This window comes from Ambystoma mexicanum, chromosome 14 (genome assembly GCF_040938575.1).
Source record: "Ambystoma mexicanum isolate Mex_15411 chromosome 14, UKY_AmexF1_1, whole genome shotgun sequence".
NCBI lineage: Eukaryota > Metazoa > Chordata > Amphibia > Caudata > Ambystomatidae > Ambystoma > Ambystoma mexicanum.
The window spans coordinates 111,102,680-111,116,497 of record NC_090940.1 but is presented as its reverse complement, the minus strand read 5'-3'; the positions used below and the strand labels follow the sequence as shown (position 1 = coordinate 111,116,497).

The following is a 13,818-nucleotide window of genomic DNA, read 5'->3' as shown; positions in this document are numbered from 1 at the left end:
TTTAGCAAAACATTAATTATTTAAACAGCTATTCAATCACATAAATATCGAAAGTATTATAAGTGACATTTACACCGACAATACAGGCGAAAAGCTAAATTCGGAAGCGTGACTCACCTGTGGCGGCATTTTCACATATCCGGGTTGAAGTGCAGGCTGCAGATGCGGTATCGATGGCCCCTCTTGTCCTCCAAGACTTGTTTGACTCTACTTTCAAGCTCTTCCGGTGGATATCCGCAATGTCTGACCCATTCTCTTATTCGATCAACAGTCTTAGGCAATACATGCATTGTAATGCCTTCGGATTTGTCATGGGTCTTCGAAGGGCAACCGAAAATAGAACATGCAGGCATTGTGCAAAATAAAGATCAACATTATTAGAAAATTATTCTGCATAAACATGTGAGAAAGAAGGAATTGGACCATACATTGTTCGTTGCACGCCTTCTTTTGGGCACCACAGCAAAACCAGTGCTTCATGTGCGGCTGTATTTTGGGATAAATTTAATTGATGTGTTGAAAATCAGAACATGTTACTCGTCCCTTGAATGTTCTATCGTGCACGTAAAGGAAACATGCTTATACTATAGACACGGTCCGCGAAGGATGCAATGTGATGCCAATTGACACTGATAAAAATTGATAATCGGTAACATAACATAAGAAACTCAAGTCAATAGCAATGATACAAATTAACATAACACTACTGAGTACGTTACTTCGAAATAGATATGAATTTACAAATAAAGGAGATATGATTAGGATACATGTCCTTACCTTGACCAACAAACAGTTGGATTCAGCAAGCAGAGTAATTAGGGGCAGGAGAACAGGGAGATGTTTACAGGTAGCACACTGGCGAGTTCACACGAAGCGGTCACAGAGTAGCACGTTCATGAGTTGACTTGCAGTGATCAAAGATGTTCTCATTGTAAATATCAAGTGGTTTATAAAGAATAACAAAAAGGGGTGTGTTTGTGAATGAATGACGTGTATATGTCGTAGTATTATGTGTATTTCAGGAGAGCGGCCTGCTTCAAGGGGAGCCTGCCTGGAGACACGGGGTCTGAGGAGGCCATGTGAGCAATGACCCGTGGGCATAAGATAGCTTTTGAAGTGTACATGTTGTTTGGCACCTTGGCCGTTCGCGCCCTTGACAGCACCCCATTGCAGTGTACATCCACTGGTGCGAACTGCCTTTGATAGTGGGGGGTGGGATGGATGGGCCGGGAGGCGTGCAGACAAGGCACTGGAACACTGCTGAATGGAGACACACTAGATTCACTTAAACTGTAACAACCATTGATAAAAAATATGTTGTGTTTTATTTGGTTTCTTATTTTGATGGCACAAAAATACTACACATTGTAAAGGTCTGGTTGCAGCTCAGCGAGGGAAAATCCCCTGTACTGGGGAAAGTTTGTCTAATGGCACCAACGACGCAGGCGGGTATTACTCGTTGAACGCGGTGTCCAAGCCTCCTATGAAGCCACCATGTGTATGAATGATAGGCCACCAGCCGGTACCACCTGTGAAAGAAAAAGATACAAACTGTTTGTTTTTAAATGACCAAGATAAGTGTATTAAACCTTAGTTGTCAATGACAATTCTTGTATGCAATGGCATTTTTGCCAGGACAAATTCTAACTAGACACTGCACAATATTGAACGACTTTTATGCGACTATTACTAGAGAATTGCAAGACTAAACTGATATGACAATGATATTGAAGTTACGAGAATATAGGGGACAACCATGAAATAGTAGTGGCCTAACTGACATCACAACCAGACTATACTTACTCGTTACTTGGATTACGAGGGCGAACTGTTGCGCGAAGTTCGTGCATAAGCACCATCAAAATCCTCAACACCGACCGTGTAAGGCAGGCTGCCGTGAAGTCTGGCAGCTCGGTAACGCATTGTGGCTGTGGAATGCCTTGCAATATGTAGGACAAGCATCCAGAGTTTTCTCGGCAGCAGCAGTTCTCCTCCTCGGTTGGCATTAGCGCGTACCGATTACATGTACACCAGGTGGAAACACCGTCCATGCGACTAAGCCCAGGCTCTTCATCTGTTGAAACGTCCGCCCAACTGTCGTTCAAATCCCCATAGTTTACGCAGCTTGCTCTTTCCAGTAATTCCTCCACGGAATACTCAGGCTCGTACAGGTGGGCATTATTGTTGCCATTGTGTGGTAAACAAATGAAAATAATGTATAGCGATGGTACTGGTATCTGTTCACACGGGCTACAAGCAACGAAGGTAGCTGACCAGAGCACAGAAACGAGTCACGGAATACTCAAAGAAATACAGCGAGAGGAATGGAAAAGGAATTCTGCTGTTGTGTGTTGTGAAACGCTCTTTTTGTACTTATCAAGGAAAGAGGCTTCCTGCCATTTCCATGGTGACACGTCATTAGCTGAGGCGCAGAGAATGTTGACACAAGACTTGCTATGGCGTTGTGAAATGGGCGGTACGCGTCTAGTGATGTCAGGCTTAGGGGCGGGGGGATATGATTTAGTGACGCAAACGCAGGTCACCCAGGGCGATGTGGCAACTGATAAGATTATCACAAGATGGCCGTACCCTGCTGCCTGATTTCGCTTGAGTTCAAGAGACGAAAACTTGGGTAAGGTGCGTAGGAAATGTTTGAACGATCGATCGAATTATGGTTAAAAAGACATGGCCGAACCATAGGGACAATAATATTTTCTGACCGAACCATTCCTTTAAGTCACAGTGCATGTGTAGAAGAACCTGGCAGGGGCGTACACCAGGTATCCTATAAAGCTGGGACTTGCATCCAAGTTGCGTTATATTTAAATTGTTTGTTGACCAAAGAACCTCAAGGAAGATTCATGCCCTTAGGAATTTGGAAGTTTCTTTAACAGACCATGGGAAGGGAGAACATTTACCCAAATGTGAACTGCAAATCGAAGAGGAGGGATATATCCTCTGTGGCTATAAAGAACTTTTGTTTTGTTGAACTGTTGTGTTGGTGAAGAAAGACCGGGGAAGGGAGCCAATACCTGCAACTGTGAGCATTATCCATTAGGAACTTTTGTAGTGGAATTTCATCTTTCATTTGTGCACCTTTCAGGGCCAAGGACATTACTCCTTAACACTTTAGAGTTAGTTTATAATGTGAGGACTAGAATAGGATTTTGGACACATGACTTATTATTTTGGACATCTTGACATAGGACAGACCCTTAGGTTTGGTTGAGGTAGGGAAAATACCTTTTAGGGTAGGGACAGTGAGGCATTTTCCAACCCCTCAATTTGTGTTAATAAAAGTTTATAGTCAGAACATGAGCCCTCTGTGTCCACGTCTTATTCCTGCCTTCTCAGTTTGTTTATTTAGGTTTTCTGATATCAGACAATCACAATCTTTTCTAAAAAATAAAAAAAAAATCAGTGTTGGTTACACAAGTCAAACTAGTTAATAGGCGCTATAAACTATTCTTCTGCCTTCTCTTGTTAACATTTTATAAATCCTAAATTATTCCAGTGCTCACATATGGATCGGAGACCACCTTAAATTGAGAGAGTTCCATGGCATAATCTTAAACGGTTATGTGTTTAATTTGTTTTGTTTTGTAATATTTGAATGGTTCAATGAATTGAACTAACCAAAAAAGAAAATGGTTATTCTGGAAACGGTGTTATTCCTACCTATGGGATCGCCCACCTCCCTGGTTCGCTTCAAGCTTGGTTTACTATCAATTAAGGCAATGGTTGCATGGAAAGCTCTTTCGATGCTGAGCAAAATTAGTATTGCCTGTGAGGCATAGTTATGCTACCGTTTATTCCAAGGTGCTAACAGTAGAAAAGTGCTGATTCTTAATAATTGGGTGGAAGCCTCTGTTAACATTGACCTCGCTTCAGTCCTCTATGGAGCTTTTGATCCAAAATCCCCTACATATTAAAAAGCAGCTCTGAAAAGCTGACTGGATTCAAGTTATTGAAGAGTGTCCGTCATATACCTTCTATTATTATATTGTACTGGATGGGAAACCTTCTGCACAAGACCTAATTACCTGATAACATTTCCTGATGCTCGCTGGAGATTATAATTTTAAAAAATAAGATTACATCTTTTAACCTCCAATGAGATTTTGGGAGCTAGAAATAAAATCACACGAGATACAAGAACTTGCCACTTTTGCAAGTGTAATGAAATTGAATGTGTCAGCATGAAGGAATCAAAAATGGTATTCCTCATTCGGCTCGTGGAGGATTTTAAAACATGCTCACTAGATGTTGTGTGGCACCAGTTGCTTGACAGCCCCCAAATCTCATGGACAATCAATTTGATGAGATTTTTTAAATTACATTTAAATAAGAATGTAGGTTCTGGAACAGAATCATAATGTTTGCAAGATTGCCTTCATATAATGTATATAAATCTGCTGTTATTTATTTCTTTTGTGATTTTCCTTTTTTATCCTTAATGGAGTTTGTGACATACTGTATAAAGCTGGTTGAATGTTTTGATATGATGTGTAACTTGTAATTTGTGAAAAGTTTAACTGATGAGCTATTACACTATAATATATAAATAAATGCATACAATACCTTAGTCATCTCTGCATGAAGCTAAGCAGTGATGCAGTAGCTAAACCAGTGCACAAGAAGAATGCCCTTCCTTTATAAGTCCAATCCCTATGGTAAATGGGGCCTTGTGCCCAAATGTCACAATGCTTCTTCTATGAGAGGGGACAAATGTAGAAAGAGTTATTGTGGTGGTGAAACATGTTCCATAAGACTTCTCAACAATATTCCAGGTAAGTAAGATTATTTTCCTATCCTTTAGAACAACTTTTAGAAAAAAAATTCATAAAGCGATGGAATGGAATAAACCAAAGTTTATTCTAATGTTTATTATGGATTGGGGTTGAAAGACCTAATTGGAATTGTTCGAGGGAGAAAAGACCAAAGATATTTTCTTCGAAATAATCTTCCGTATTTTCTCCCCTGAACATTACTGACTCAGCCCACAGCCCCACCCACACCCCTACGCACACCCCCACCCAACTACTTACCTTGCATTCCGACTTGCTGTGTCCCTGCAACGCCTGTCCCCTTTCACTTCCGTGATCGGGAACCGGTGCCGCAGGGTCCTTTCCTTTTTTCTTTCTTTTTTTCTTGGCAGCTGCGGGGATGTCCCCCAGTCACAATATAGTACACCCCTGCATCCCCCGCAGCCCTTTTATTTATTTTTTATTTTTTGGGGAATGGCTGCGGGGGACACCACTGCATCCCCCACTCACAATATAGTGAGCAAGTGTGCGGGGGACACCCCCTCAGCCCCCAGCAAAGAATGCGTGATCTGATCGAACTTTTCGGCCGTTCGGATTTTTCAAAAGGCTGAAATTCGGCCAAATCACGCATTCAGTATTTTTTTGCCAAACATTTTGGACGAAACCTTTATTATAGGGGAGACATGGGCGTCTGAATGTATTGCGAGTACTCTTGCCCCTCTGTCTCCCCCACCCACCCCCGTTCCCCAGACACATATTTTCCCAAGTGACTAGGTAGGTTGACTGGGAGTCACTGGAGGTAGGTTTTCCCACCATTGCATCCAGTAAAAGATGCCCAGGAGCTGCAGGTGCAAGGAATCTTCCAGTCGGTTCCAGCAGCCGAGTGCAACCCTATCCAGTGAAGAAATGCAGCAGGCACCGATGCAGGACTCTCACCAGTCACGAACAAAGGAAGCCTTCCAGAACAGGATCCGTCAATGTTGGGGTGCTAAAACCTGGCAGGAAAGCAACTTGTAGGGCTAGTTGGAGACCCCTGTAGTTCAGCAGCAAGAATGGTCGCCATGCCTCTTCATGATTCGTCCTTGGGTCTTCCGTCATCTGCAAAGCTACATAGTCTCCTCTTCTGATCTGCTGGAATGGCTGCAGGACTCCTCTTCTTATCCTAAATTCAGGTGAATGATCAAACTCAGCCCTCTAGTAGAAAGGATCTGCACAACTCAAGCACACTAGTAGTGGTCCAACCAGGGACCACTGTAAGACTGACTGTTGCGTGCACACTAGACAAACTGGCACCAGTTTGTTGATTGGGACCAGACGTCCCAGGCCACTTCGTGAGCCCATACACACATGGCATGCACTAGCCCCCGAAAACAGAAGCTTACCTGGGCAAATGCATGACCATAAAAGTGAATTCATGACCTGAGAAGGCAGGAAGAAGGCCAAAGAAGAACATGGCTAAAGAACAAGCGAAAAATCTCCTGGCACGTCCATCTTGGGACACTAGCCAAACTCGGTAAATGCGAATAAGAGAACTAGAAATATAGCAAAAATGTAACTGCTGCCACCAGCTTGTCTTTAGGCATATTGAAAAGTAACCAAAAGCACCTTTGGTTTAAGTCTACGGTGATACAAAAGTATCCCCATTGCACTGCATTGGAAGTTGCTGTGTGCAATTTGAAAATGTTAACCAGACAGGTAACATGTCAAAAGACAGAAGGGAAACATAGATTCCCAGTACTGACTGTTCAAAGGACTAGTCGTTTTCCTCATAACAAATGAGCAAACAGGCCACTGAAGTGAAGCTGAAGGATTCACTACTCTGTAAAAGTCTGGACAAAGGTGTAAAACCATAGCAAAAAGTTTGGGGGTCCATAGAATATGGAGGGAAAGTTGCCTAAAAGGGACAACCTTCCTAACACAATGCTTTTGGGATACACTCTCTGTTGTCTACACAGAGATGGTAAAACTCAATTTGCAACGAGGTCTAGTCCTTAACTAGAAGTGTATGAGTCTCTGGAGATTTAGGAAGAGGACCATTAGAAAAACAGACTGAGCAAACTCAATTTCTCGCAGAGTACCTAACGGAGAAGCAACGAGATCCCCTTCATGAAAATGATTGCAAGACAAGGCACGTGACTCGCGTCTACCTTAGAACAACAGAAATCGCTGCAATTATGTCAGGCTTGTGGCGTCCCGCTGTTCCTGAGTTGGCAGCCAGCTTGGAATGGGAAGAACTTCCCATTTCATACAGTTCTTTTGGAAGGGGTTATACGCCGTAGGAAGCAGCTGTGATTGTAGGAACTGGCACACATGCGCACACATGTGTCCATCTGAGCTGCAAGATGCAACCTGGCAGAAGGGGCACCTGTAACTGAGAGGTAGGATTAAGCCTAACAATTACCTCATGCAGTTGCAAGAAAGGCTTTTATGAATCGGAAATGTCCGTTAGATGATTCTGCTGTTAAATAACATGACCATGGTGGTTCCCCAAAAAGCGCTGTTTTGAAAGATACATTGACCAAGCAGTTATGTTTTTTTTCTTCATCTGGTCTTCTACCATGGGAGCCAGAAGCCCAATTTAATACCAGATACTTGGTGGGAAATCCTGTCATTTTTTGGGTCAGATATTGTACTCCTTCCTTCACCTCTCTCAAGTATCACATCAAGGTATCCAACAAGCTGAGTCTGCTTTTCTTAGCAGAGGGAATGATCTTGAATTGTAACTCGGTCGATGAAAAGCAGAAAATCTGCTGAATTCTAGAATTAGATGATTAGATTATGTATGTGCAAATGTTATTCTCAAATGGAAAATCCTTTTGCTGGTGTCTTGTCAGGCAAAACTCTCAAACCTTTAAACGCTCCAGTAAAATTTGTTTTCGGAAAATCAATAGAGCGCAGTTTTCAAGAAATGCCCAGGTTTGACTTAAGTTAATTGTGCTGCAAAAGTGCCTTTTATAGCAACCCTTGCTTATGCCACGTTTTATTAAATATGTTCTCTCTTGATCACAGGTAAACAATTATATTTATTGTACTACGGTCCTTTGATGGAGTCATATATAGTTCTGTCCTTTAGGATTCTTCAGATTTTCGTGTGCTTTAAACTACTTCTCTACTAGTGTTGTCTACAGCTTTTAAGTATCAACCGAATAGCCTTATTTGTGCCCTTGATGCAAGTACACTTAGTGATTGCGTCGAAGGACCCAAGGATTTCAGTCTATGCTGCTTGCTGCCCTCAATAGTAACAGAGTAAATGCTGTCTACAGAAAAATGGCTATAGAGATGAATGTTCTTTTTTCACAGTGCCGGGGAAAACTCGCATGTTGTCAAACAGCAGGTTTTTACAAAGGAAAAGGCTGCCACTGCACACTTAGCAAACATTAAATGGACAGACTTTTTCAGGCAGCCATTTTGGTGACCACTTAATCATTTCTGCCACTGTTATCATCTTTATATTAATCTAAAATAAATCTTCATATAAAGACTGACCCTCGGACATTCGTCCCTGTAGGTTAGAACTTTTTGGTCCCCCATTCAGTTAAGCATCCCACCATGAAAGATGGAATACTGGAGAAGGATTAGTGCCTAACCTGAAACATTAACAGGTCTATGTTTCAGATATTTTATGTGAAAAATGATGTGAAATTATGTGAATATTATGTGTAAATTGTCACTAAAATCATATTTTCTCCAAAAGAAATACCAAATGGAGTTTGTGGGACTAACTTTTTAAGACTGCTGATGTTATGAAAGACCATTGATTTCTATTGGTCGCGGAGTAATTGGGCACCTGTGACAATTGTTTGGTAGCCTCTGAGTGTCAGTAATCAAATTTGGGATAATTACTCAGATCTTGTGGTCTCTCTGTATGGCGATACCTGCCTGAAAACCCCCTTCACGTGCAGCCCAGAGTTGCCTGGAAACGCTGCTGGTGAAAGGAGATTCTCTATTGGCCTACATATGAGCTCTCATGCCTCTGCCGGGAACTTCTCTTATTGCGAATGGTGGGCAGTGGACTCAGGCTGTAAAGAAGTTTTCTGCCCTCGGTGACCAGGGAAGAGTGCCCACTTGGCAGAGCTGGGCTCTGTTACATGAGCTGGCTGCTGGTGTCCTGGGTGGAATGGGTGAGGTGTAGAGATGCTGGGGCCTGCACTTGAGCCCTGCATCCAGATAGGTGTGAACCCCAGATTTTTATATCTTTTTTTCCAGTGCACGCACTTTGAGGTATGTAGGGTGTTCCAGAATTGGAATGATTGTCACTATATCTCGGCAGCACAATTTTTACAGAAATGCTGGTTGGAACTAGAAATGTCTACCTGCTATACACTGACATCCCGGACCCATGCTATGTTGGTGGCCAGGTGTCCCTCGCTATGATTTGGTAGCGGGTAGTGGACAAGGAAATTGTGAGTGAGAGGACATACATGGTGCACTGAGGAAGAAAGGAAGACATAAACAAGTCTGTGGGGTCTGTTTGCACTGCGATTTATCAAAAAGAGCCCCACTTGTTTAAGGGCGCTGAGCCTGTTGAAGCTACGACTGTACATGCTAATGACTTGGTAATGGGAGGGGGTAAATGTATATCTCCATGGGAGTTCTAGGTCTGTTTTTAAGGACATGTAAAATGCACTGTTACACCTATATAGGCTCCACATCTGTCACTTACGTCCTTTTTATATACATTGTGAGAAACCTGAAGGTGTCTCCCTAGCTAGTCCCCGGGGATCTGTCATCCAGGTGGCCAGGACACGGCCATTGCTATTAGATCCACTTCCTGGGGGTGGACCAGTGAGGGAGGATCACCTGGATGGGGGGGTCCTGTGGGAGTGGGACACCGACGAATGAGATGCAGTATCCCCCCTCCTTCAACACCTTTTCCCCATCCTACCATGTAGGATATTTCAAAACCCTGCCACCCCCCTTTTCCGACACAAACACTTTCGCACAACACGAAAGATGACGGACTAACACCAGAGCTGTTTACCTGACATGTCCCAATACAAGGGTCAGGCAATTGACCAGAATCACACACACCTGACAGCACTTTCCCTTCTCCACAGGGATAAATGGTGGAGCACAGGACGAGCAAGGCAGACCGCACGACGTGAGAGCTAACTCGGCACGGCAGTACAAGAGGAGGTGAAAGACGGCGAATACCGAGAGGGTGACAAGGAGAGAAGTGTCCTTGCCCTTTCCGATCAAGGTCTGTGAAACCTCTGCGGACGGAAACATAAAACCGCAAACAAAGGCCAGCGTGTGTTGCAGCAGATGTCAATGGTACACAAGACCCTCCTCTGTTAATTGCCACGCTGGGGAGAGACGCTGGTCTCTGTGGTACCAACCTTGACTCAAAGGAGAAGAAAGCCAAGCGGTTCATCACAGTGAGTTGAGGGGAGAGTCGATAAGTAACCGAACTGTGTTGAACGAAAAGTAGCAAGCAGCTAATTTGAACTTTGAAAGGTTTAAAGTAACTATTAAGAAAAGAGGGGGGAAACCAGCAACAAAGGAGTCTGGCACCACGAGGGCGCTCACGCAGGAAACTCTGGGCTATTACCCAATGGTAGAGACTACCATAACCAGAAGGCCTTGGGAAAAGGTGAGAAGAGGTCAAAGGAGCCATACAGGGGTCTTGTAAAATCATCTGGACCGTCAAAAGTCTTTGACCGACAGATGATCGTGAAAGAAAGGGAGATTAATCCTGCTTGGTAAAAGCTGCCAAGAATGAACCCGGCAGAGCGATGCTAACGAGAAGGGGCAAAGTCTAAAGTCCCATAGTGAACTATTTGGTAAAAGTTGGCAAGAGTGAGCCCAGCAGAGGAAAGCCGACACAAAGGGGCAAAGCCTGAAGAACTGTTTAAAAAGACATTAAGGATCGTGAATGTAAGAAGTATTGGAAGACCAGGGGAAGTCAATTGTCCCCCTTGTCAAGTGGGTCTGAGGCCAGTCGAGGGAGATTCAGGGGTGAAAAGTCCTCACCCAAAGTCCATTTGGAAAGGAACTCTTTGTTTGTTGTTGAATACATCAGGCCCTCGAAGGCAAGAGACTTTTTATTGAAAAGACTTAACCATTGAAGAACCTGAGGGCTGGAACTGAACTGTTGGCTCGTGCTGAGAAAGCTCGAGCACGTGCTGTGCTCCAAGGTGCCACCTTGTCCCGTGCTGAAAACGTGGGGAAGGGAGACACCCTGGCATTCACATTCTGAGTTATTATTTGTGAACACTCTTTTCTTTATTGAAATCCTATCCCACACTCTTTCTGTAATTAGTTGTAAGGATTTGGCAATAGTTTTTTCTTAGTATAGGCCTTTTTACTTTGACAAGACGCCATAAGGACTGCCTGATTTTTCATTTGATGGTCGAAGCTTGCTCCCATCTTAGATTTAGGTTTAGGTTAGGCGTTTTTCCACCCTGCATTTACAGTTTGATAAACACCCTTGAACTGTGATCACTTGTGTCTGTCTTTACTGTTGCCACCATGAGTTCATTACAACATCCTCAAATTACAGTGGAGGGGAGACCAAGTAGGGTTTAAGGTTGTGATGCCTCTTTTTTTATATGTCGACCTCAATTGAATGCTGTATACAATGCAGTGTGTTTAAAAAAAAAAAAAAAAAAAAAAAAAAAAGAAAAGAAAAAACGATTACAAATATTTTGAGTACATTTGCATCACCATTGACATGAATAGGCTACAGTGAGTACTCGCTACTTTCAGAATTTATAACACATTTATTCCATAATTCGAGAACTTGGTAGACCATGTCAATATAATAGCACTGAACGCTGAAGACCCATTGTTGCTGGACATCCTACCCTGGTCTGTTGATTCTGGAATTGACACTGTCGTTAGCAGCTCCACACAACCTGTTTGAGTGTTATTGTTTGAGACTTGTAACCCACTTCTATGATTCACCCTGCTTTTCTCCGTTGCTTTCAGGATTGTGTTCCATTGGTGGATCAACAGCTTCTTTATATATGCTGCCCTTATCTCAGTAAGTAGATTGGAATAGTTTCTTTTTTCTAGATTGTTGCTCTTTCTGACCTTGTTAAAGCAGTATGTAAAATGCATGTAGTGAACGACACGGTCAGCTCTCACTCAATGAAAGATCAATGAATAGGATGGACTGGGGTTAGAATGTGATTATGAGCACTGCAAAGTAATAACCAAATTTATTTCCAGGTTTAGATGAGGTATTGTTGCAGAATGCTGTTTAGGGCAGGAAATGTTCAAAACAATTTGCTGAAATCCTCCAATTCTGACAGTCGTGTGGGGGTGGGGCGACTGGGCCTTACCTGGCTTTTTTTCGCAGCAACTGCAGGGCAGCCTAAAAGACATTCGGCCTCATTAAGAGTTTGATGGTATTCTGGAATACTGTGTGAGGGGCCAGAAATGCAAAATGGACACACGGGTATCATTTTATGAAATAGGGGTGAGACAAATGCCTATCTTTTCCTATCCTAACCAGGATATCCCTACCCAACAAACTAAGGCTAAATGTCAGAATGCACCAAAGTATCAACCGAAAAGGATACAATATTCAAAAGGATACAGGAGGTAGGGTCTTCCGGATCCCTGTTCACCCGACTTGATAGTCGTGAAGTCAACAAAGACCTTCCAAATGATACAACCCTCTGGCTGATAAAACAGGCAGAGCGATGGATCACTGGAAAGGGCGTGGGTAAGGTATAGTAATCCAGCCTAGGACAAATTAAAGTATCATGAATAACTGCTCCAACCTGAGTATGATGAGTTAGATAATGACAGGAATGATCACACTGACCTGTATCTCTGGGTAGAACAATCCAGAAGTCTCTTGATGGATTCGAAATGAAGAACAAAACGACAGGGAAGGGAAAATTAGTAAGGGAGACTTATCCCGGACGGAACGAGGCTCACGCTAGATACGGGTTGAATTCACCACAGGATAGCGTTCAAAGTTCAGTTCAAAGTCACTTCCAATAATCCTTGAAAGGCTTCCTTCCCACTTAGGGATCAATCCTTCTGTTAATTCCACAGATGCAGGAGTTAGAAGAAAACAGTGTTTGAAGACAACGTGAGCGTGTGGATTTACACGCGGGCAGGAATCGCGCAGCCTGGGCCAGCCGCGTGTGAAGACAACGTGCGCGTGTGGATTTACACACGGGCAGGGTTCGCGCAGCCTTGGCCAGCCGCACTCGAAGACGATGAGCGCGTGTGGATTTTACACGCGGGCAGGATTCACGCAGCCGGGGCCAGCCGCACTTGAAGACGAAGAGCGCGTGTGGATGTTACACGCGGGCAGGATTTACGCAGCCTTGGCCAGCCGCGTATGAAGACAAAGAGCGCGTGTGGACTTTACACGCGGGCAGGATTCACGCAGCCTGGGCCGGCCGCACTTGAAGACGAAGAGCGCGTGTGGATGTTACACGCGGGCAGGATTTACGCAGCCTTGGCCAGCCGCGTATGAAGACAAAGAGCGCGTGTGGACTTTACACGCGGGCAGGATTCACGCAGCCTGGGCCGGCCGCACTTGAAGACGAAGAGCGCGTGTGGATGTTACACGCGGGCAGGATTTACGCAGCCTTGGCCAGCCGCGTATGAAGACAAAGAGCGCGTGTGGATTTTACACGCGGGCAGGATTCACGCAGCCTGGGCCGGCCGCACTTGCAGACGAAGAGCGCGTGTGGAATAGCACGCGAAGGGATAGCTCCAGGAATCAGCGTGTGGCGGAACACACGCTATCGAAGGCCCAAAAGTAGCTGTAGGAATATACCAGGTTGTAGATCAGAGGTTCAGCTACACGACGCCAATAGAGACGATCAGAAGCAGCGAGTGAAGTTTCTACGCTGCATAAATACGTGATACCGTAGTTCACGTGACGAAGCAAGTCACGTGAAGTTAGCGACGTGAAAAGTGTAAACGTCGTTTTCCCGGTAACGTATCGAATAGCCTCCATTTGGAGTAGAACGGTCTAGCTGTTCTACGAGCGTAGCGTCCAGCATGCATGACACTAAAGAAATAAATGACCTAATGTCCAAACTGTATCTGTCCCTCGCACTAATACGCAACAAAATTATAC

General features: G+C 44.0%; 1 protein-coding gene across 2 annotated transcripts in view; it reads left to right on the top strand.

The window, feature by feature from the left end:
* Window positions 1–13,818, top strand: part of CDAN1 (codanin 1) — a 563,981-nt gene that overhangs the window by 382,806 nt on the left and 167,357 nt on the right. For both annotated transcript variants that reach the window (XM_069638655.1, XM_069638654.1), the window contains exon 17: window positions 11,697–11,751. In XM_069638655.1, the coding sequence (XP_069494756.1) occupies window positions 11,697–11,751 (55 nt within the window). The remainder of the gene's footprint in view (window positions 1–11,696; window positions 11,752–13,818) is intronic.